At 31.9% G+C, this 26,143-nt stretch overlaps 2 protein-coding genes across 2 annotated transcripts; one reads left to right on the top strand and one right to left on the bottom strand.

Annotated features, from left to right (window-relative positions):
- Positions 1 to 9,994: 9,994 nt before the first annotated feature.
- On the top strand, positions 9,995 to 16,857 carry cn (Kynurenine 3-monooxygenase cn). The gene is made up of 7 exons (XM_065511209.1): positions 9,995 to 10,106; positions 15,084 to 15,393; positions 15,471 to 15,558; positions 15,619 to 16,039; positions 16,115 to 16,345; positions 16,412 to 16,573; positions 16,642 to 16,857. Exons 1-7 carry the CDS (start codon positions 10,020 to 10,022, stop codon positions 16,738 to 16,740), a joined length of 1,398 nt encoding a protein of 465 aa, XP_065367281.1. The 5' UTR covers positions 9,995 to 10,019; the 3' UTR covers positions 16,741 to 16,857.
- Positions 16,858 to 18,703: 1,846 nt separating this feature from the next.
- On the bottom strand, positions 18,704 to 19,531 carry LOC135960887 (rRNA 2'-O-methyltransferase fibrillarin-like). Its single transcript, XM_065512286.1, has 2 exons — positions 19,187 to 19,531; positions 18,704 to 19,123 (listed from the first exon to the last, which is right to left on the bottom strand). The coding sequence occupies exon 1, from the start codon at positions 19,517 to 19,519 to the stop codon at positions 19,250 to 19,252; it is 270 nt and encodes an 89-aa protein (XP_065368358.1). The 5' UTR covers positions 19,520 to 19,531; the 3' UTR covers positions 18,704 to 19,123; positions 19,187 to 19,249.
- Positions 19,532 to 26,143: the final 6,612 nt, after the last annotated feature.

Raw genomic sequence — 26,143 nt, 5'->3', positions numbered from 1 at the left:
AATAAGTACAGGGTTGGTCCTAGAACACTTCCCTGAGGTACACAAGCATTGATCGCATAGTCGCTTGTCACATCCAGTTAGGCGATTAACTTGCTCAATTGTTCCGTGATGTTTACGGAATCCGAATTGATGATCTGGGATAATGTTTTGACTATTTAAGAATGTTAAAATTTTCCCTTTGATTATTCTCTCAAATAGTTTAGACAAACAAGGCAATAAGCTAATAGGTCTGTAGGATGATGCCAATGTCAAATCCTTTCCTGGCTTGGGTATCATTATAATTTGGGAGATTTTCCAATCATTCGGAAATACTCCTAGAGACAAGATCGCATTGAATAATACTGTGAGCACAATAATTGCCACATCAGGTAGGTTTCCAATCATGGAAGGTGTAATTAAATCATAACCTGGAGACTTTCTTAGTTTAAGATTGTCCTTTATGATCCTCTGAACATCTTCTATACTAACAATGATTAGTTCGGAGTCTGTTCCTATCCGAACAGGTAAATCCCCCAATACAAAATTATTTGATGGGGGGTTTGGTTGGAACACATTACTTAAGTGTTCAGCGAAAACTACGGCTTTATCCTTTGCACTACGTGCCCAGGAACCATCAGATTTTCTTATCGGACTTTGACCCTCTACCGGTGGCTTAATATTCTTAGCTGCCTTCCAAAGGGAGAAGTTCTTTTGCTTAGTACTGGTTAAACTTTCAATATAGTTTCGATTTCTTCGATCCTCTTCAGACTGAAGGGCTCTTTTTAATTTCTTGCTTGCAATGGACAGCCTCTGCTTAGCAGCAGGGGATCTGTTGTGTTGCCAATCTCTTCTACATCTCCTCTTTTCGAGGAGGAGTCTATTAATTTCTGCATTAGAAATACACATTTTAGGATTAGGAGGAATTTGGCACTTAGAGTGATCCAAGGCCGAAAAGATTAGAGACTTGAAGTCTCTGATACAATCATTGATATCTTCCTCAAACTGTATGTTACATTCAGTGTGGATGTGGCTGCTGATGTATTTTCTATATTTCAACCAATCAGTCTTGAATAATGAAGCTTCCGTATGAGACGATTGATATTGGCCGTAATAGTGTAGTATAACGGGAGAATGATCAGAAGACAGTTCATATGATATTTCTGCAGTAATAGAGTTTCTGTTTATATTCCTTGATATGGCAAAATCTATTAGATCAGGTATTTTTCTAGGATCAGAAGGCTAATAAGTGGGCTGACCCGGTGATACAAAATCTAAGCAATTTTTTCGATCAACTAGAGTCCTGTGCTGTCTGCCTTTGGGATTCATTAATCTGGAACCCCAATATGTATGTTTAGCGTTGTAGTCACCATAAGCCAGGAAACGATCGCCTAGTGTATTAAAAAATTCTTCAAAATGTTCCTTAATCACAGAAAATGGTGGGGGCAATATATTGAGCTTAGAGTCAAATCTCCAACTCCACATTCTAAGCAAATGGATGTTGCTTGCAAATAGTTTTTGGAAAATTTTTCTAGGGTATAACGTTTTATCCTATTTCTAATTAAAATATCAGTACCACCGTGTGCCTTACCATCAGGATGATTCGTGGGATGAAATATAAAACCCGGAATATGAAAATTATATTTATTTGTTAAATGAGTCTCCGAGATTAACAATACATCTATATTGTTTTCGTTGATAAAGTGTGACACCTCAGCTTTGTGCTTAACCCCTTTTTTCTATCTCTTAATCTTTTCAACAATACTTTGTAAACTGGGCACCCGCGATAGTTAGCAGAATGATCGCCGCCACAGTTTCCGCATTTTCTAATGAGACCTTTCTTTATAATATCACATTCTGTTGAAGAATGCAGGTCTCCGCATGCAACACATACAGTTCGTAAAATGCAGTAGTTCTTCGTGTGTTGGATTTGATAATCATTTTTGTATGAATGACCATCAAAATACATTTTGTTTATATATAAAATATAATATACATATCAAGTCTAATATTACAATTAAGAATTCCAAGTTTGATTCATTTAAAAATTTTTTTGTTGGTAGACTGTTTCTGGGACTTGCCCATATACCCTTCTCACGATGGTGAAGGGTATAAAAATAGGTCAAATTCAGAAGGGCGTAGGGGCGTCTTATTCGAAAAATGTTTTTTATACCAAAACAGCCGTTTAGAAATGTCAGATTTATTTCCAAACAAATTTTGATTCTGCCCCACTGTGCAGCAGGATGGTGATACATGCCACATAGCGCGCTTTACCATCAATTTTACTGAGATAAACATTTGACGAACTAATAATTTAGTAGTAGCGGCTGGTATAGTCGCATTGTATTGACTGTAATTTTGTCTATTTTGAATTTTATGATGAAATATATTTATGAATGCACCTTATGTTTCGTTTATCTTATCTAGTGTATGCTTTTTGATTTAACGCCTCTATGCATTTTTGGAATTTAAATTTTTGTTCTTAAACTTGAATAAACAAATGTTATTATTCTTCAGTTTAAATGAAATTCATTTTATGGCATATCATTTTATTAACAATAATGTTTTTTCTTATGTCTACATATGCATATAATTGTTATTTTACTCTTGATATAATCGCAGTTGAATATTTTTTGATAATCTAAAGCATTCATTTCATATAGACCGATGATAAGAACCTATTTAGAAAAAAATTCCAGTCTCTGGCCTTTTCTTTATTCAATAAGAAATGCTTCCAATGTTTGATATGTTTTGGATTATTTTACTTTTCTTTTCTAATAAAAATGATGCATTTTCCCAATTCGTTATGTTCTTTTTTATTTAATAAAATATTTCCGATATTCCTCTTCACTTTGTAGCGTTCTCAATTATTCGTCTTAAAAGTATTATAGCCCTTTAAAATACTTACATCTCTTATTGACAATGAATAAAATATTCCAGAAATAAATTGAATCCTACTGTTTACTGTTATCTATTTAATATTAAATGCATGTTATTATTAATTTTTTTATTAAATAATATGTTCTGATTGTTTTTAATTTCTTGTTTAACATTTTCACAATTCGTTGACTCTTCAGATACTGAAAAAAATACTAGAAAGTATTTACAATGATGCACAAAATCATCAAATACTCATGTCAGTATTGCGCCGCTTATCATCCCTTCATTATGGGATGTGATGTTGAAAGAGTTTTAGGAGGGCATTATGAAATTTATAAAATAAAATTTATTTTATTATTTATTTTCCCGCCAAAATGTCAATAACTCATTTGAAATATAGTTTAATTTACTTAAACACTTTTATGGTTTCTTCAGTGGATTGTAACCACACAATAACACCCATTTGTTGGGGGACAGAAAATGAGTGACATGGTTTTAAAAACACTCTACAGCAAGTTTGTAGAGAATTATCGAAATGAAAGACAAGAATCAGAAAAGTATGAGAGACATTTTTTATATGAAAAATTCAAAATAATATAAATGGTCGATAGCTTTGTAAATAGCGTTCAATCGAGAGAAGGAGCACAATATCTTGGGAAATTTCGGTAATGTCTTTATAAGTTACTGTATTATTTCCGCACATATAAAAGAAATTCGTTGTTATTTGTTGCCAATCGAATGATTAGTTTTCTGGTTTTATTGGAATTTGGTTGATCGGATGAGGTACTGCGGAGACAGTCGTGGTAGTCGTACGAAAAATTTTGTATTCCATTTTTAAAATAAAACCAAAAATTTGAAAAAATATATAAAAATATATAAATATAGCTGATTCAAATTTAAAATGGCCCAGCCTTTGGATTGAATTTATATGAAGTCCTGTAGAGTTGTCAATTAATTTCTTCTTTTTATGTTGTAAAAAGTAGACCGCATAATATTACACGAAATTTATTCTATTTATTCTATATAAATAAAAATAAAATGTCGTTCATTGGTAATTGCATCAGTTGAGAACGGCCGGACCGATTCACTGTGGTTCCAAATCAAAATCTAGGTGGACAAAATTATTTGGCGCTCTTTTTATATAGAATTGGTATCTCCGATTCCAAAAAAAAATGTTTAAAAGATCAATATAAACTTTTTTTCAAGTTACAGTAGGTTCTAGACATACATATGTATAAAAATCATTAATAAAAAATTTTAAAAAATACGTTTTCATGTGTTTCTGAAACTAAATTTTTAAAGAGATCTGTATTTACTATATTTCAAGTTACAGTAGGGTCCATTCCGTAAAAATTAAAAACAAGTATTTCGGCGGGTGCTGGCGGCTACAATTTTTTTACAAAGACATTCCCCAGAAGTTTCATTAAATGATGTATATAGTCATTGGACGGGCTTCGACGGTCTTTTTTTTTTTTGGCAAGTTTATAACATTTTTAGAAAATAAAATTATCAGTATATTTGAGACCCAAGTTGAAAGGAATATAACAGGAAAATGGAGAGGCCCATAAATATAAGATATACACTTAATAAAAGCCTATATCAATGTTTATCTATGTTTTGAAGTATGAATTTCTATATGGTAAAACAATTGAGATATATCTAATTTAGTAAAGCAGTAAAATATTAAAAAGAATTAACGGAAATATGATTAAAAATTTGTTGAACTTCTGGCGCTTCTGTAGAGAAAACGAAATGTCCAATTGAAAAACCCATTTATATTGGAGAAGACCAGATTGTCAGCTTCAGAAAAAACTTAGTTTTTCCAAATTCTGAAGATACCGATTTTCATAATTTTGTTCACCTAGATTTTGATTTGGAACAACAGTGCGATTTAGGAAATTTTTTTTTAAATGTTGACTATAGTCCAACTTAGGTTTTTACGGAATGAAAAATTGACCACGCCCACTTTTATGCCCACTTTTTTCGATTTATCTAAAATCGGAAAACGGCTGCACTTATTTGGCTACTTTTTTGTTTAAATGTTCTTAGTAAAATTCGTAAGAAAAATTTACCACGCCCACTTTTTTTCGATATACAGTGGTGGCCACCAATTTAAGACAAATACTTGAATTTTTTTCATCAACTGAATTTTAAGTGCGATAGAGCCAAAATAAAAGGACCTCTAAGGGTATGAAATTTATTATTAATGTTTCTAGTTTCTGAAAAATGTTTGGAAAAATGGGTAAAACATATATGGACAAAGATATGTGGAAATACGTTGACCCACCTCAGCGAACATCCGCTGTTAATAACATGATATGACCGAAACTAATGGAACTAAAAATACGAAATTTGGTCAGAATATTTTATAATAATTAAAATATAATGACATAAATGTGAGGAAATATGATTATTTAAAAAAAATTTTTTTGGTCAAGTTGTAGAAACATTTTATGTATTCGTGGTGAATATGTATGAATTGACACAGTCGAATAAAGCACACTTGTGTGTTAAAACAGTCCTCATGCATACACATTTGTGGAAATATTTGAAAAAATAATTGACAATCACGTGGAATTTAGCAAACAATTTTTGTCTTAAATTCCTGGCCACCACTGTATGTATCTAAAATCGCAGAACGCCTGGACCGATTTGGCTATTTTTTAAAATGTTCGCAATAGTCTACAAAAGTTTTTTACACCTACTTATCAAATGCATCTGTAAATATGCGACCAAAGGTAGTGACATGGCAATTTCATATGGGCTGCTATGTTAGCAGTAACGAAGCCATTTGGTGCATTTTTTCATGAAAGATATCCAATGGTCAAAGAGTGTACTTTACTGAGGAGAATGTATTACAATGAGTTGATCGATCGCCATCTTCAACATTGACCAGTTTTTTTTTTGAAATGATCCGGAATGATAAATTTGCCCGAAAGCTGCTATACTCCAAAATGCCAAGGAATCAATCGTCAATGAAATTTCAACGGCGGAAACAAGGAAATTCAGTTCCAGATTTACCCCATTTATTTTCCAACGACGCATTAGGTCCATCCAAGAAACGATGAGTGTTTCTACATATTTGCGTTTGCAAAGTTCACCGAATCAAAATCGGAACTCATCCGAAAGCTGTTTACAAACATTGCACAAAATTACAATAATCACGATTGGTTGAGCAAACGTGCTATATTGGCTGCGAAAAACATTGATGTCGACGAACTGAAATTGCAGACTAATTGATAACGTGCAAATCGGTGGATTCCGTTACTTCCCAAGATGATGATCAACTATCCAATCGAGTTTTTTTTAAACTCGCTGTAATTATCCGGATTACCGACTCACAATCTCCAACTGAAAGTTTGATCGGTAACCATAATGTTACGAAACGGCCAATAAGAGTTTAATCAAGAAAAAGAGCTCGATCTGTGATCACCAGGGAAACCGGAAATATGCTCTAAAAAAAGCGTTTTAGGCGCTTTAAATATGCAGTAAAAACTTTAAAATATGCTCTTAAAATTTTAAAAATATGCTCTTAAAGAAACAAACTTTTACATAATTTTTAACCAAAAAAAATTGACTTAAATTTTCAAATAAAAATCGTTGTCTATTGGATCTGAAAACATTTTTAAACATAGAAAATGTTCTTTCGACATCTACTGATGTTACAGGAGCAAATTTAAAAGACAATATTTCTTTAACACTTAGAACGGTTAAGTTTGAATTAGAACTAAAATTTGATATTTAGATGGAGCTATTATTAAAATAGTGTTTATTTTATATTAAAACAAGTAAGAGAGTAAGAGAATCTTATATACCCTTCACCTAATTATACTTCAAAATAAAAAATTTAAATATTTTTAGGTGAACAAAAATTTTTTCAGTTTTTTCATTTTTTGGATAAAAAAATTTTTCGAATTGTTATTTTAAAATTAAAAAAAAAATGTCTGTTTTTTAAATTTTTTTTTGGTGAAAAGCCATCTATTTTTCAATTTTGAATTTTAAACAAAGGAAGTAAAAACCTGTAACACAACAGCGAAAAATAAGTAAGACAAAATTTGTTTTTGATAAACTCAAAATATGCTATTAAACAGTAAAATATGCTCTAAAAACGCAAAATATGACATAAATATGCTCTTAAAACAAATATATGCAAAAATGTGTATTTAAGGGTAAAATATGCAAAAATATGCACTAACAAATCGATGCCAAAATTCTTAAATAGATCTGAAACGTGTAAATATCTTATCCATGTGCTCATTAGACTCACCAGAAAAAACATGCATTTGCATATTTTGGTTTCCCTGGTGATCACTCATATTTCTGAACAAAAATCGATTTTTTTTATAAAAACTCAAAATATCTAAATTCACTAATAACTTGGCCAATAAGCGTTTAATCAAGAAAAGGAGCTCGATCTGTGATCACTTATATAACTTGGCCAAAAATCGATTTTTTTATAAAAAAAATCAAAATATCTAAATTCGCTAATAACTTGGCCAATAAGCGTTTAATCAAGAAAAGGAGCTCGATCTGTGATCACTCATATTTCTAACAAAAAATCGTTTTTTTATAAAAAACTCAAAATATCTAAATTCGCTAATAACTTGGCCAATAAGCGTTTAATCAAGAAAAGGAGCTCGATCTGTGATCACTTATATATCTGGCCAAAAATCTATTTTTTTATATAAAAACTCAAAATATCTAAATTCACTTATATCTTGGCCAATAAGCGTTTAATCAAGAAAAGGAGCTCGATCTGTGATCACTCATATTTCTAACAAAAAATCGTTTTTTTCTAAAAAACTCAAAATATCTAAATTCGCTAATAACTTGGCCAATAAGCGTTTAATCAAGAAAAGGAGCTCGATCAGTGATCACTCATATTTCTGACAAAAAATCGATTTTTTCCATTGTTTCTCCAATGCTAAGAAGTGAAACCACATTCAATATAAGTTTTTGTGTTAAACTTTAATGTTTCAAAACGCTAAAATGTGCTATAGTTTAATCGAAACCTGGTTAATTTGAATTTATCTTAGAAATATATATAAATATTTGGTAAACCTGAAATTACGGAATATAATTTTCAAAAAAAAGTTACCACTGTATTGTCTGTATTATAATACTTCTAAGTAATGTGCTTGGTATGTAGTAGTAATTGAAAAGTATGTTACTCAGAATGTTTATCATTAAAAAATTGCTGCTGGATAGTAGCGCTTTAAAAAATCGTTAGATAGAAGAATCTTACTTAAAGTCAGTCACTTGTTGTTTGAGTATCGCCTTTCCATATCAATATGCAAATAGAAAATGCACTAAAGATATTTGATATGAACTACAAACATAATTATTTACAACATACATGGAGGTACATAAAAGAAAAAAAATCATGTCATAAGCAGACAATGTCAGCAATAGGGTGGCGCTTAATAAACGAAAGTTGGATTTTGGCCATTCTCACCCCCCAGTTTGGTGAACATTAGTAAAAAAATCATCCTGAAAAAATTTTAGGTAAATCGGTTGGGGTTAAGACGTGCCGCAAGCCCTCTGAAGTTTTGAGATGCATTTACAAGGGGAAAAAATTCATTTTTTTCAGTTTTTGTAAAAATTTTGCCATTAAAAAATTACTTTTGTAATTCAATTTAAAAGAATCGAAATGTGTCTCTATATAGGGTTAATTTTAATTTTTCTGCTGCTTTTGTAAATACTAGGCTTTGTGTTATATTTTTGTTAAATTTCATCAAAATCGGCCCAAAAATATACAACATTTCGATCATTTCGAAATCTTTCCAAGAGAAATTCCAAATATTGAAAACTTTTACCTTTGACCTTCACGATTTAAGGGTTAACGTCTTCCGATTTTAGTAGAAGTTTCAGAGTATATTTTGAATTATCTGGACTATAATATTCTGAATAGGTTTTACTTAAAATTCATAAGAGTAAGGAAATAGAGCTCATTGGCCTAAAAATTGCCAAATAATTGGTTTTTCTCGAAAATTTCAAAATTTAAATCGCAGGTACGGAAAAACTATAAGAGATATTTTCATAATTTTTTCACATTTTTATTCCATATTATACTCTTAATAAATCCCAATGAGATGATCAAAAAATTCTGAAATTTGTTTAACAAAATTTTTAAAAATTTGAAAATGGAGTTTTGAAACTGCCGTTAAAAAAATAAAATTTTTTTGTTCATACCTAAGAATAGGTTAACGGTATCCTACGAAGACAAAAACTCATATACAAGTAAATATGGACATATTTTAAGTAAAAATGAGCTTTTATTTTAATATTTCTCAAAATATGTTAATTTTGTTCCTACATTTCATGTTCTAGTGGCCTGAGACACGTTAATGGCCTGGCGAATTTTTAATAACTTTAACATTTTTTGACCGATTTCTGTTTTTTATGTCTCATTAGAACGACAATTTCGTACACATTTCGATTCTTTTAAATTAAATTACAAAAGTAATTTTTTAATGGCAAAATTTTTACAAAAACTGAAAAAAATGCATTTTTTCCCCTTGTAAATGCATCTCAAAACTTCAGAGGGCTTGCGGCACGTCTTAACCCCAACCGATTTACCTAAAATTTTTTCAGGATGATTTTTTTGCTAATGTTCACCAAACTGGAGGGTGAGATTGGCCAAAATCCAACTTTCGTTTATTAAGGGCCACCCTAGTCAGCAACTGTCTCGATTATTTCACGTTTTACACTCGTACACACATTCATAATATAAGTCTGATTAAACCAGTGTGTGCAGTAGGATTTATTTCGTATTCGAAACAATAAAACAGTTTGTTACCAACTTTTCATCTTAAAACATTAAATTAGTATTTGTTTTATTGTTGCTTCAGTTAATAAATATATTTAACAAGCCAAACGTGGAGACAGTGAATTTTCTAATCTCAATATTTTAAATGTTGTTATTGTTGTTGTTGCTGTTAAACCAACAGCAACCACAATATTTTTTAATCTATAATTTTGGATTTTTTCAAAAAATCATTTCATTCTTTACGCATCTTCGAAAGAGTCAAGAACTCAAGAAAAAAAACCCATAAAATATTTAAAGTGATAAGCAAGTGTTAGTTATAAAGTGAAGTTTAACAAAGCGTGTGAACAAATTAATAATATTTAATAAATTAAAAAAGTTTAATAAGTAGAAAAAAATGTCTGAGAAAATCGTAAAATCAAGTGGCAATGGCATCAATTTATCGATACCTCCTATGAAAGTGGCTGTTATTGGGGCAGGTTTGGTAGGTAGCAAAGGATTAAATTAAATCGAATGAACTGTAAAAACAAGGACTGGTTTAAAAAATTAAAAATTTTTAAATATTTGAAGTTTGAAATCATTGGAATAAGTTATAAAAATTAATTTAAATAAAGTTATGAAATTTTCTAATAAAAATTAGTTTTTAGAAAAATTTTTCCTTTTTGAATCGTAACACATTATACTTTAAAAACTTTAAATCGATAGTTTAGTCCTCTTCATGAGATAGAGGCCTTCAATGAAAATTAATGGAAACAGGTTATAAGAAATCGCCAGTGCACTTATATTAAATGGTGTCTATTTCGTCAGTAGAAACAGAGCTTAATTCATCAAAATCTTAATTTAGAATTATAAATGACAGCAATTCATACCATAAAACAAAGCCTACTTAGGTCCCGACAAAACAAATATTTTAGCTTCACTGAAAAGCATTATTTGAATGAAATTCATTCATTGTAAAATTAATTCTTAATACAATTCATTCAACCATTGAATGGTTAAATTTTTGTTAATTCAAATCTAATCTAAATTTGAAATATTATTTCTATAATAAATTTGTTTTTATCTTTAATCATTTACAAAATGAATAAATTAACAAATGAATAAAACAATTAAGAATGTTATTTTCGGCTGTACCGAATCTGTATATCCACCATCAATATGTGACAATAAAATGTGATTTTTTGATATAAAGGTTATGTGGGGGTAGGGTCAATTATGGACAGATCCTCACACAAGTTGGTAGAAAGTTTTAGGTTCATATAAAACATGTTTATGTCCAATTTCATCACGATATTAATTACACTGTCCAACATCATTTTTGGAACAGAATAGCGAACCTATAATTCTGAAAGGGCATATTATATATATCATTTCAGCTTATTCGGAACGTACTTGGATTTTTGGCGATTTTTTTTTAAAAAATTTGAGACCCGAGGTGGCGTGTAAAGATACTTTGGTATCTTTGGTGACCCCCCACTGAAATTTTCGTAGAATATTTTAATCCCTAAATGTCCTCTTTGAATGAATTTGTTTGATTTTGTCAAAAAAAAGGGTCAAATTGACCCCTAAAGAGAGGAGATAGGTAAAAAGTTCTTCCACAAAAACGATCCCCATAAAAATTTGATAATAAGAATTCTCTCAGACATTAAATTACAAATTTTTTTTTCAGTTAGTATAATGCTCGCTTCGATCAAAAAATTATACTTCAACCCAGTGTAAAAAAAAATTAGACCAGCTGGACTATAAGTTTATTCTGCAAAAAATGATCTACACAACATGCCCTTTCAGAATTATAGGGTCGCTGTTCTGTTCCAATCCAAAAGTCTCAATTTGTTGGACAGTGTTATTATAAGACAATTATGAATGTTCAGAGGGGGCCTTGTATGGGGACTAGAGACAAATGTTGCCCTATATTCGCCTTACTTTACAGTATAGGCCACTATTGGCCTGGTGTGCGCTACTTTTCATGGGAAAAGTTTGTTGGTAAAAAATAACCTATGAAGGTATTATCGTCTGATGTTCAGAAACTCAGTTTCCTGGACGTAATTCCTAAGAATTTTCCGATCAATATTCGTGATGGATGTTATATCCGGAATTATATCGCTCCCAAGATATTTGGATCTAATTCCGATAAAAGCCTGGCTGTGACAAAGAATGTGCTCAAGAGCCCGTAATCTGTGTGTCCACGTACCATCATACTAACATCGGACTTGCTTTTTCTGAGGAGGCTTCTCGTCCTGCACTCGTTAGGGTTTCCCCATAGGATCTTTGTGGTTCGTTGTTGCGTCGAACGGTTTTGCGTTCGTCAGGTTAACTACCTCGACTTCCCTTTCCTTAAAAGCAAGTACATACATTCGATTACCTGATTGGCCTGATACCCATATGATGCATACTTTACCTCTCGGAAAGTATTCGGTCAAAGCTCTATTACAGCCCAATACGGACTTAGATTTAACTTTATCATCTGATATTAGACTTGCCAACCTCCAGTTTTCGTCAGAACAGTCCAGTTTTAGAATCGTATGTCCCGTTTCCCGGGATACTCTGAACGGGACGTCATTTGTCCCGTTTTGAAACATATCTTTTACATTAATTACCACAAAAAATATAAAAAGAAATCGAGAACTTTAGCGTTTTGGAAAAATCTTGCAATTACAGTTCTCAAGATATTTAGAAATAACTATTTCCTTTGTGTGGTAGGTGACTCACGCCCCTGTTCCGACCCCTCCAATTGTTGGTCAAACCTCATGCAGTGATAAGAAATTGAATCGTGTAAAGTTTTAAGACTTTCACAATTATAGTTCTCCAGATATTCGCAATAAAATATCTACTTTGTATAGGAGGTGCTACGTACACTAATCCAATCCACACCATTTTCAGGTAAACTGATAGTATACCTGTAATTCGGGTAAAGTTTAAAGTATCTTGCAATTACAGTTCTCATGATATTTATAAATAACAATATACATACTTTGTATGGGAGGTGACTTAGCCCCTGTTCCGATCCTTTCCATTTTTTTAACTTCATGTCGTGGTATATTCGAAAATAACTATTTACATTGTATGATAGGTGCCCCGCCCGCTAATCCAATCCCGCCCATTTTAGTCAAATATTAATTGAAAAATAATTTTTCTCTGATCTTTTTGCTAATTCTAACTGTCCTATAGGCGCCATATTTATTCGAATCCAATTTACACATTCCGTTACTGCCTGGATGCTAGTGTTGTGATTAGGTTGACGGTAGTATATTTCTATTTCAGTGTAGAACCAAAGGTCCGTTTTATATCCCAATTTAGAGCCATCCGTGAAGCAACGGATTCCTACTGGTATTTGCTCTAGTGTTCCGTTTGACCATGATATTCTATCTGGGATCAGTGGTTCAAAGATCGCTGTATATTCTGTGTCTATTATGCGATCGGGCACGTCCGATGTTTGTGTAAAGCCTTCAAATTAATCCATTATACCTTGGTGTCGTGTCCTATAACCGCCTTTTGGTCAGTTCGCTTAATGTTAAGATAGGTTTCCAGAGACTTGGTTGATGTAGTGCTCATGGCCCCACTTATACCCAAGTAGCGTGTACGCTGAACTCCCTGTAATGGTTTTATATTACACTTTTTGTCCAAAGAAGTCCATTATTCAAGTATAAGTTAGAATTGGTCTAATCACGCTTTTATAAAGCTAGTGTGTCATAGTAGGACTAAGACCCCAATTCGTGTCTATGGTTCTTCGTCTTATAATCTTATGAGAGCCCAGAATATATATATACTAATTTGAGTCTGCGGCAAATATTTTGATGTCTTAAAATTGTCTAAAACCTTTTTGTAATACCTTAATCATTCCAAATATTTTTAAAGCTATTTTTTAATGGATTTGAATTAAAGAAAACTTGAACGATTCAATATAGCTACGTTCCCGCATACACCGTAATCGGCACCGAAAACGAAATTACATACATTTGCACCGAAAAAAAATTCGTTTCAGAAATCGGCAACGATAATTGGGAACGAAACGGGGCCGGAACGAAAACAACTTCAAGTAGGTTGTTTTCGGTGCTGTAGGAACGAAATTATTTTAGTTATTTTTTTATTTAAAATTTAAAGAAAATCAATATGAAAAAAAAATAAATTTTCTTTATTGGAAGAGGAAAAAATAATAGATTTTGTCAAAAATAATGAAATTCTATTTAATTTCCAAATGACAACTTAAAAAATAATTTCGTTTCTGTTTTATGCCGCAACGCACCCAACAAACTGAAACGAAAACAATTCAGAAACCTGACGGTGACGAACACCAACGTTTTTAAGTTTCAGTTTTCGTTATCGGCGCCGATTACGGTGTATGCGGAAACTATCAATGGAATGAATTCAATACGCTTGAAGTACAAAAGAATTAAGATAATGAAATAATTCGTGCTGAATACATTAAAGGAATGGTTAAGAGATAAACTACAATTTGATTTTGAAAGTTGAATAAAGAATTTATTATTTCAAATCTTTGATTTCATAACACCATTATTGACTTGAGGAGAAATTGGAAAAAAAGTGAATTTCTTCTGCTCCTTTAGCATTATTTTTGGCGAAAAAAAAACATCACTCAAATAAATACTGTTACGTTTTAACATTTTCAAAACGCTGGTTTATTTCCTTTAAATGATTCCAAATAAAAGCCGTTTAGTAGTTTGAAAATTGTAACAACTCTTTATTTATTTAAAATGTACAACAACAGAATTAAATAGTCACTCAATGTTTTTTTATACACGTTTATAAATTCGCAGAAATACAGGCACACTTTATAATGTACACGAATTCACTTGAAAAACACGGCACTAGTTGATGTTTGTTCGACAAGCGTCTCTGATAAACTCACTAACGACTGCGACCTCTGCCACTATTTATAACACTGCCATCTGCACCCTAGATTTATCTTTAACTGTCTAGAGATTTCTAATACATACGCCATCTGTGGTGTACTTTCTACAATGTTCTTTAACTGAATATTAGAATATACGGTCGCAGCAAATAGCGTTACCAACTTACGATCAATGGTCAACTGAAAGCTTTTATTCAATGTTAATAATGCCCACAGATATGTTACAGTTTGCTATTACAGCACTGTTATTTGAAAGCATTATGCTACTTTTAAATCAGCCGTTAAAATCGTTATATTTGAATTCAAGTACAATTTCGTAACAATACTATGGGAACTCTGCACCATCAATTTCATAGGTAAAAAGTTGTTTACTGAATTTCGTTATGGCCGTAAAAGCACGGAAGGTGCCGAACGTTCTGGACGGCCAGTTGTGGTCTATACAGCCGAAAGAATCATTTTTTCGAACCTTTGACTGTAACCTAATCTAAAAGGAAACACATTTTGCAAAAATATTGTTTTTGTTTACATTTAAAAAAACGTTAATAAATGTTAATATTTTAATAAAACTTTGATAATATTTTCTCGTTGTAGGTGGGTTCATTGACTGCTTTAAATTTTGCACGTCGCGGTCACGAAGTTCATCTCTATGAATACAGAGAAGATATACGCAGCTCTCAGCTGGTACAGGGACGCAGTATTAATTTAGCCTTATCACAAAGAGGCCGCAAAGCTTTAGCCGAAGTGGGCTTAGAAGATGTCGTATTATCGACGGCAATACCAATGCGTGGTCGTATGTTGCATGATATCAAGGGTAATAGATCAGTAGTGTTGTATGATCCTTGTACTCATCAATGTTTGTATTCGGTGGGACGTAAACATTTAAATGAAATTTTATTAAATGGTAATTATAGATAATAACAAGTTTTAAAAAATATATTTTATTTAATTAATTAATTCTTTGCTAATTTTTTTCTATAGCTGGAGAAAAATTTCCAAATATTCATTATCATTTTGATCATAAGCTTAAAACGGCTAATCTAAGGGAAGGAGATATGGTTTTCCAGCAGTAAGTTTTTACATTAACTAATTAATTCCAATATTAGTTATTATATTTTCTTGTCTCTAGCCCTTATACAGAAGATTGCACTGAAGCTAATGCCGATCTTATTGTAGGCTGTGATGGAGCCTTCAGCTCTGTACGCCAGCAAATGTCCAAAACTTTGGGTTTCAATTTCTCTCAGGAATATATTGAACATGGCTATTTGGAATTGTGCATACCGGCTAAAAATGGTGAATTTCAAATGCCTCCCAATTATTTGCATATTTGGCCTAGAGATGATTTTATGATGATTGCTTTGCCCAATCAGGATAAATCGTTTACGGTGACCTTGTCCATGCCCTTCAGAGTATTTGCCAGTATTAAAACAACCGAAGATCTGTTGGAATTCTTCAAGCGTTATTATATTGATGCCTTGCCATTGATTGGGGAGGAATGTTTGCTTAAGGATTTCTTTAAATCGAAACCCCAACATTTGGTATCGATAAAGGTAAGTGTATTTATATTTGGAGGAGTTAAAGAGGAGAAAGAAGAGAAATTAATGTCATTATTTTCTTTGTTCCAGTGCAATCCCTATCATTTTGGTGACAAAGCTTTAATACTGGGTGATGCTGCTCACGCCATGGTTCCCTACTACGGTCAAGGCATGAATGCTGGCATGGAAGATTGTACCATATTCTTCTCTATACTGGGCCAGCCACAAATGACCATAGCAAAAGCTTTAGAACAGTTTACCGATAACCGATGCAAGGATGCTCATGCTATATGCGATTTGGCCATGTACAATTATGTGGAGGTAAGAAAATACTTAAAATACCTCCCTCAACTTCAATTTTAATTCATTTATGTTTTATATTGCCAGATGCGCGATTTAACCAAACGTTTCTCCTTCAAATGCCGTAAAATTTTGGATACAACACTCTTCCGTTTCTTCCCCACCTTTTGGGTACCTTTGTATAATAGCGTGTCATTTACTAGCATGCCGTATAGTAAGTGCATTGCCAATCGTAAATGGCAGGATCAGGTAAGTTTCTGAGTTCCCAGATGATTTTTTAATAGCATAAAGATTTAATTGTTTTATTCTTGTTTCAGTTTCTTTCGAAATCCTTTTATGTCATTTCAACATCTGCCCTTGTGATGGCCTCTGCTGTTTATGTTGCCAAAAATTATGAATTAAAATTTAGTTTTTAAGTTTTAATGTTTGAAATTTATAAATTAATAATGTTTGTTAGTTATTTAGTTGTAGGTTAATAAAAAGAATACATAGTTAATTAAAATATAAATTGATGTCTTGCCAGAAAAATACAACTTTTAAGAAGTTTCTTTGTCAACAAATGTTGCTGTAAATGGGCCAATTTGGATCCACTTGGATCAAAGCCTTGATATATATCGCTGGAAATTTAATTTATTTGAGATGTATACGTATTTGAAAAGGTCTTTGTAATGCCTTTAATTATACCCTTCACCAGAAGGGTATACATATATAAGTTTGCCATTCTGTTTGTAATTTCCACAATATAATTGTCTGACCCTATAATGTATATGGGGCATTTCATGCAAAAAAAATTAAAAAATTGTATGTCTTGTGTTACAAAATATTTATTTTGATAGATATCCCACTCGCATCCCACTAAGCGACCAAAAATATCTTAAAGGAATGGACCTAGGCTTTCTAAATTTAAAAAAAACGGCCCATATTGGAAAAAAATTTCGATTTTGCAAAAAAATTTCAAAAATTGTATTTCTTGAGTTATAAAATATTTATTTAGATAGATATTCCACTCGCATCCCACTAAGGGACTAAAAATATCTTAAAGGAAGGACCTGAGCTTTCTTTTGACTAAAAAAAAATTTTAAAAAGGGCTCATTTTGAAAAAAATTCGTATTTGCAAAAAAAAAAGTCAAAAATTGTAAGTCTTGAGTTATTTATTTTGATAGATATCCCACTCGCATCCCACTAAGCGACCAAAAGGGTCTTCAAGGATAATATCTAATCTTTTGTTTGAGCTAAAAAAAAAATTAAAAAAGGGACCATTTTGAAAAAAAAGTCAACAAAGTTTTTGATTTTGCAAAAAAAGTCAAATATTGCATGTTTTGAGTTACAAAATATTTATTTTGATAGATATTCCACTCGCATCCCACTAAGCGACCAAATAGGTGTTCAAGAAAAATATCTAAGCTTTATTTTAAGAAAAAAAAGGACCATTTTAAAAAAAAGTCAAAAAAGTTTTTGATTTCGGAAAAAAAAAATACAAATTTTTTATTTTTTTTTTAAATATTTTTTTTCGAAAGATTGAAGAAAGAGCTATCTAAACTATTTGGGACACATTTTGCTAAGAACAATAGGTAATAAGTTACATGGATAAGAAAAAAACACCTGTTTGACCAAAATGTCAAAATTTGACCCCCTATAACTCAGAGAGTTCTCGAACGATCTTGTTGAAAATTGTGTCTGAGTTACTATCCAATAGAACTAACCTTGGTGCAAATTTCATCCCGATCGGAAGACATCGATTTCAAAAGTTGGTTCACTTGACATGAAATGCCCCATATATATTCTGGATCCTTATAGATAGCGGAGTCGATAAAGCAATGTCCGCCCGTCTGTCTGTCTGTTGAAATCAAATTACATACACGATTCACACATAAATATCTCCGGAATTCTTCCGGCTCGGTTGGTATTTTAAATCGAGAAAATCGGTCCACAAATGGCTGAGGTATAAGGAAAATACCAGGACAACCTGGATTTTTGACCTATATCTGGATTATTAAGTCATTAATATATTCAATATGGATATCTAATGATAGATATTTGAAAGACCTTTGCAACGACGTATATAAGACCATAGTAAGTTGGACATACAATGGGTCAAAATCAGAAAAAAATATTTTTTAATCCAAAATTTGTTTTCACCAAAATAAAAAAACAAAAAACTTTTTTTTAAAATTTAAAAAAATTAAAAAAAAAATTAAATTTAAAAAATTTAATAAAAAAAAATTTTAAAATAACAATTCGAGAAAAAAAATTTCGGCATAGCCGAATATAGCTCTTTTACTTGTTTTATATCCATATTGTCTATGTAATCAAAAACTATGTTAAAAATCGAGGTAGTCATGGTTATTTTTTTAAATTACAACCGGAATGACAAACTAATTCTTTGTAGTTCTTTGTATTAAAAATAATTAAATTTGTATTTAGAGTTTATATAATTAATATAAATTCCTTGAAAATTAATGAATCATTAATAATAATCATAATCTACAGCCGCTACTGTTGCCGGCACAGGTACTGCTACAGGCACAGGCAATGCTCCATAACCAATTAAACCACCACCAAAACCGCCATAAAAGCCACCGCCATGGAAAAAAGGGCGTCTATAGAAACGAGGTCCATAACCAAAGCGTCTACCAAAACCGCGATAACCACCAAATCGAAAGGCTCTGCCATAACCTCCTCTTCGCCGACACCAAGTTAAATTAATGCCAAATATCACAATTATTAACAGCAATAAAAATAAATTGCGTTTTAAAATTTTCATTATTGTAGAAATTATTAAAAAATAAAACGATGTTACTGCAAATAAACTCCGTTAAAAACTAAATCAAAATTAAAAAATATAAATAAATATGTACTTACGTATTTTGTATATGTAATATATTTAAAGACATGTTAATTAATATATTTTCCCTTAATTTAAGTTTAAAATCCATAGAATGGACCATAGAAGGGCCAACGACGATAAGGGAAAGGCACAAAACCTCCACCTACAAAACCATATCCACGTCCTCCACCATAACCAAAACCTCTACCGCCACCAAAACCTCTACCTCCACCAAAACCTCTTCCACCACCAAAACCTCTACCACCACCACCTCGGCCGCCACCAAAACCGCCTCCTCTGCCACCTCCACCAAATCCTCCACCTCCTCTTCCTCCTCCTCCACCACCTCTTCCACCATCAGTTTCCATTAAATTAATCAATAAAACTAATATTGTTAATAAAATAAAAAACTTCATTTTGTTAAAAATCTCTACTATCAAACGTCTTTATTCTACAATTTTAATTTAACAACTGTTTATTGCAAAATACATTTTACAAAAATCAATATTTTGTGCAAAATATTCCTATTAATTAGAACATTTATACTAATTAATTGTAAACCCCCCCCAGCCTTAGGTGATGAACAAAGTTATTTTTTAATATGAGTTATTCATGTTAAACGTTTTTTTTTACAAAATGTTATTTAGAATTCCCATATTTCAAAAAATCTCTCTCAATTATAATGTATAAAGCAAGTAGGGCAACTCTTATTTTAATATTTTCAATAAATAAAAGCTTTTGTAAACAGTTTCCAAAACAGTAAAGTGTTAAGTATTTTAGTTAACAGGGTATGTTAACTTACAGACCTCCTAAACTAACAGTAGATAATGAGTTAAACATATTAGCTAAATTTTGTTCTCATGCTTACCCCTGAAAGTTCAAAATTAAATTAGAAAATTCCAAGGCAAATTTATTTACAGGTATACCCAATTCTACAACAAATACAACTTTACCAAAAACAACATGTACTTTGTTTTTGTAAAATTATTTGCTAGCTGTCAAACAGCTAAACAACAGCAGACTGTAAAAATCAAAAACAGGGGTGAAAATTTATTTTCAATAAGTACTCCATTCACTTTTATATTATCAATTATTCACATTTCTACTATTTTATATTTTTTATTAAAAGAAACAAAATCGTTAATTTAAATTAATAAAGAAATGTAAACAAACTTTGACAGCTAGAAGTGAAAAAACAAATCGAGCAAAAAATAGTCAGCTGGCTTTTCGACGTCACCTTATTAGATACGCCTTGGAAAATTCAAACTTATTTTCGAAAATTTTTTAAAGCTGTTAAAATAAACTCGAAATCATGTGAATTCTTAAAAAATACAATTTTAGTTTTATTTGTGGCCAATTTCGAACATAAACATTTTGGAAAAAAATAAAAATTTTCAACAATTTTAAAGAATATTCAATGTACACTACTCCAGAACATACGCTTTTTAAGACATTTTCAAAAATTGAACATTATAGTGTAAACAACAAAGTTTTGTCATTAAAAAGTTATTACGGCAATACAAAATTAATATTTTGGTAAGATTTAGTGTGAGGAATTCCCAATTATTGATAAATTCACTGAAATTTATTGTTGGGGGATAACTAGTTCATATGCCCATTTCACTGGTTGCTTAGGCCAGATCATCAGGAAACCTTTTGGTTTTGCTTCGAAAATGTCGAATTTTGTACCAACGAATCGTCATATGAGGAAAGCTTAGCTTTACTTTTTTAATTTGAAAATAAGTGCCGTTAAAAGACATCGATTACTCACCTAAGCTTATGGTGAATGTTTTCCATCAGATTCAACGTGCGATAGATGGTTTATGCGGTTCAGAAGTGGTGATTTTGACAAGGAAGACAAAGATCGTCGAGGCCAGCCCAAAAAAGTTGAAGACCAAGAAATGAAGGCTTTAGCAGCAATTTCAAAACGTTTGCAAGCAGCAGGATTCATCCAAAAACAGGGAAATTGTGTACGTTACGAATTGAAGCCTAGAGACCTTGAAAGAAATGATGCTTGAACGCTGTAAAAGAAAATAATGTTTGCATCAAATCATTACGAGAAATGAAAAATCCAGACCTTTCACCGTCCGAGTAGTATTTGTTTCGATCGATGCAGAACGCTCTCTCTGAGATACGTTTCACTTTGGAACAGAGTATACGATATTGGCTTGATTCGTTCTTGGTATCAAAAGATAGAGGACGCTCTTAGGGAGACTTGCTAGCGTTCCTATCGGAAAAATGATGTCGTTCCATTCGCCGTTTTGGCTAAAGTAAAGTGGTGGCTCTAGATATTTCCAAGGCGTTCGATTGGCGTGGTGCACTTTTATAAAAAACATATTGCTTTTGGTGTTGGTATTAACATCTCTCGATTTATATCGAGCTTTCTCACAGATCGTACTATATAGATGGGATCTCATCAAACGAGTTCAAGATAAATTCAGGGGTACCGCAAGACTCCGTTCTTTCTTCCACTCTATTCATTATTTTTCTAAACGACCTTCTACGTCAAACTTTCAACCCTATCTATTATTTTGCAGATGACAGCAACATTTGCCATTCATATTCATTCAGTTACAGACCAAGCCTGTCGGAGATTGGAGCTATGAGGCAGAACATGAATGATTCGCTTAATCAGGAACCTTCCGACAATCTCTAAATGGGGTCGTGCGAATATGGTCGCTTTCAACGCTCGCAAGGCTCAGTGTTGAATGTTGACACAAAAATGAAAGACAGACTATATCGCTCCATCTATATTTATGTAAAGAAGCATTCAAGTGTCTCGGATTTCTGAAACGGTGTAGGAATTACTTTACTCCATCTGATCTCCTCACTATTTACACCACCTATATCCGACCGAAAACGGAATACAACTCCCATGTATGGGCCAGTGCTTCAAAGACTATTTTTAAGCTACTCCACCTCGTACAGGAGAGGGCGAAGGTGATTATCTAACTCTATTGATTCGCTGGATCACCGTCGCAATATGGGCTGCGTTTCACTGTTTGGGAATTTGTTCCTAATACCAGCAAATTTTTACACAAATCACGTTTTTCATCAAGAACACATCCCTATGTGGTCGATTGGCCAGTGGACTACACAAAACACTACAGGGAAAATTCATTCTTTAGCCGAACTGTACGTATATGAAACAAACTGAAGTGTTTCCTGTAATTTTCAATGTAGGAAAGTTCAAATCGAATGTCCACAAACACTACTCCCTCTTTCCTCCCTCCCATAACCTATTTTCCTAGTGCACAGAGGGATGGCTTCATACATTTTTTGGCAAAAATTATAAGGAGTGGTCGTAGAGCGCTGAAATTTGGCACCGAGAATTATATGGACCAAACTAAGAAAAAATAAAATTTTATCAAAATCGACCACGCCCAACGACCACTGCCCATACAATCCAAATGGATTTTATCGCATAAAATTGTAACTATCCAAGTAAAAGTCTAGATTTGGTACATATATTTTCTGAAACTAAAGAAGAACACATGCCGAGATTCAATAACATCATGCCCACCGCCCACGAAACCCATACATAGATAAGAATTTTTTTGATATTTCGTTTATTATTCGACAAAAAATTTTAAATTTTCATCCTGTTCCGAAAACTATTTTTTCTTTTAATTGAAACAAGACACTCCCAACTTTCATTTTATTAAAGAAACAGCTTGGGGGAAAGTGGGGCTACATTTTTTTTCTCGCCCACTCGCATCCCACTACGACACCAAAAAGCTCTTAAAGGAATAGACCTAAGCTTTCTTTTGAGCAAAAAAAAATTTTAAAAAAGGTCCCCTTTTGAAAAAAAGTTCGATTTTGCCGAAAAAAAATCAAAAATTGTATATATTGAGTTACAAAACATTTATTTTGCTATATATCCCACTCGCATCCCACTAAGCGACCACATAGATCTTAAAGGACCAGACCCAAGCTTTATTTTGAGCAAAAAAAAAAATTTTAAAAAAAGGGTCCATTTTGGAAAAAAAAGATCGATTTTGAAAAAAAAAGTGAAAAATTGCATGTTTTGAGTTACAAAGCATTTATTTTGAAAGATATCCCACTCGCATCCCACTAAGCCACCAAATAGGTCTCAAAGGAAAATATCCAAGCTTTCTTTTGAGCAAAAAAAAAATTAAAAAAAGGGTCCATTTTGAAAAAAAAGTCAACAATGTTTTTGATTTTGCAAAAAAAGTCAAAAATTGCATGTTTTGAGTTAGAAAACATTTTTTTGATAGATATGAAACTCGCATCCCACTAAGCGACCAAATAGGTTGTAGGTGAATAAAAATACTTTGTGTTTTTATATATCAAAAAATATTAAGTTTTCATTTTCTTAATTAATTTTATTAATCATATTAGTTTTCAATAATTTTCATTATAATTTTCAATATTCTACAACAAACAATAAAATTTTGTAATTTTGAAATAAAACCAGAATATTGTATTTTATTTTAAAATAATATAAATATAATCTCTACAAATTTTGGCGATCCTGCATTTTACACGTGAAGAAATAAAACGAATAATATTCCGTGTAATTAAGAAAATATTAATTTTTCGAAACAATTACCTGCAATTTGAAATTAATGCAAAAATAAATACCATCTAATCTCAACAAATAAATATCATCTAATCTCTACAACGCCTGTCTTTATCATCTATAAATTTCAAAGACGACAAATCCAATTTGTATTATCAACTATAAAGTAATTCATCTGAAGATTCACATCAGTTTCAGTTCAAGTCACAGCAAGTCACTATTATTATAACCAAGATAAAACTTGTTCAAGATAAGTTGACCATCAGTTTTAAATTTCCGAGAAAAGAAGTCAGTATAAGTGTTTATTTCTTGTTCCATATTCAAATATTTCTTAATATTGTTTGCCTATTATTGTTTACTTTTAAAAATACTAAATATCTACATACATATCTAATCACGATTATTATCATAACTAAATTAACGAATAATTAATTTAATTTAAACTTTAATTTCGATTTTATTTGTAAACTTTCCCTCTTAAAATGACCACTCGCTCTCCAACACGTACTAATACACATACACAAAATTCAACACATTCACAATCTAATTCAATAACTACAAATAACAATTTAAACTCAAATTTGACTAGTAATCATCCGATCGATAGAATACCCCAAATTGATTTAGACATATGTGCTTCCTCTGTTAAACTCCCTCAATTCTGGACCAATTGTCCAGATGCATGGTTTGTTCACGCCGAAATGCAATTTGCAACCAAAGGCATTACTACAGACCAAACCAAATATGAATATATTATAACTGCTTTACCACAAGAAGTTATAATAAAAGTGTTAGACATAATTCAAAATCCAACTACAAATGATCGGTATCTTAATCTTAAAAAGGTGTTAATTGAACGTCACTCCCTAAGTGAAACTTCTAAATTAGACAAAATACTCTCTGATAGTGATATGGGAGATAGAAAACCATCGGAATATTATAGATCGTTAGCCCTTCTTGCTGGTTCTAATTTTAGCCCAGATGTTTTAACAAAACTTTGGCTACGTAAACTTCCAAAGTCTCTAAATGTTGCTTTAACTGGATCTAATATTAATGATCATAACGAATTAATTCAATTAGCTGATAGATTGTGGGAAGTTATTTACAACGGAGAAATATGTAGTGTTAGACAATCTTCTAGATCTTCCAATATTGAACAAATCGTACAAAATTTAACTGCTTCTTTATGTGAAAATATAAGTAAATTGACACTAGAAGTTAGTTCTCTTAAAAGAGAAATAGGAACCCGGGCTTCACGTCCTTTTTATAGAAGATATAGCAGAAGTTCTTCACGCTCTCGTGGTCGTTCACCAAATAGGAACTGGTTATGTCGTTTTCACTACAAGTTTGGTAATCAAGCTAGAAAGTGCGAACAACCATGTTCATTTTCTAATGAAAGTTCAACAAACTAAAATCATCCACTGTTGCAGCGACGAACAGTGGAAATGTTGATTATTCTTCCAGTCGCCTTTTTATTTTTGATAAAAATAATAACTTAAAATTTTTGATTGATAGTGGGGCAGAAATTTCTGTTTTGCCATCTTCAAAATTCAGAAATAATAATAAGAGATCTGATATAATTTTAAGCGCAGCCAATGGCTCAAATATTGCAACATTTGGAAAGAAATTACTTAATGTAGATTTAGGTCTTCGCCGCGAATTTCCTTTTATTTTTCTGATTGCAGATATTTCTAAACCTATTATTGGTGCTGATTTTCTTTGTAAATATGGTCTTTTGATAGACATTAAACATAAACGTCTAATAGATCCACTTACTAATTTATCAGTTAGTACATTTTCATGTTGCTGCAATGTGACTCTTCCAAAGTTATTTTCTGTAGATAATCAATACACACAACTTCTTAAGAAATATCCTTCACTAATAGCAGAACCTGATTATACGAAACCAATCAAACATTCTACCGTTCATAGATTAGTAACAAACGGTCCTTTACCTTTTACCAAACCCAGGCGTTTGGATCCCGTTAAATACAAGGCAGCAAAAACAGAATTCGAGTATCTTGTAAAAGCAGGTATATGTAGACCATCGAACTCAAGTGTAGCATCAGCTTTACATTTAGTCCCAAAAAAAGATCCAAACGACTGGCGTCCATGCGGTGATTTTAGACGTTTGAACATTGTGACTGTTCCTGATAGATATCCCTTACCTCACATTCACGATTTAAATATGAATATAAGAAATAAGAAAATATTTTCTAAGATCGATTTAGTACGTGCTTATCATCAAATTCCAATGGCAGAAGAGGATATATTCAAAACAGCTATAACAACACCATTCGGTATGTTTGAGTTTCAACGAATGCCATTTGGCCTACGAAATTCTGCGCAAACGTTTCAAAGATTTATCAACGAAGTATTTACTGGTTTCGATTTCGTATTTGTGTATATCGATGATATACTTATATATAGCGAAAATGATGAGGAACAT

The sequence above is a fragment of the Calliphora vicina genome, chromosome 5 (genome assembly GCF_958450345.1).
Source record: "Calliphora vicina chromosome 5, idCalVici1.1, whole genome shotgun sequence".
NCBI lineage: Eukaryota > Metazoa > Arthropoda > Insecta > Diptera > Calliphoridae > Calliphora > Calliphora vicina.
Note: the sequence above shows the minus strand (reverse complement) of the source record. Positions and strands in the feature narration are given on the sequence as shown.

Bases quoted from the DNA above. Each gene is read 5' to 3' on its own strand.
- cn (XM_065511209.1), top strand. From the start codon at position 10,020: ATGTCTGAGAAAATCGTAAAATCAAGTGGCAATGGCATCAATTTATCG. The intron at 15,394-15,470 runs GTAATTATAGAT...TTTTTTCTATAG, and splicing joins AAATGAAATTTTATTAAATG to CTGGAGAAAAATTTCCAAAT. The intron at 15,559-15,618 runs GTAAGTTTTTAC...TCTTGTCTCTAG, and splicing joins GGAGATATGGTTTTCCAGCA to CCCTTATACAGAAGATTGCA.
- LOC135960887 (XM_065512286.1), bottom strand. From the start codon at position 19,519: ATGGAAACTGATGGTGGAAGAGGTGGTGGAGGAGGAGGAAGAGGAGGT.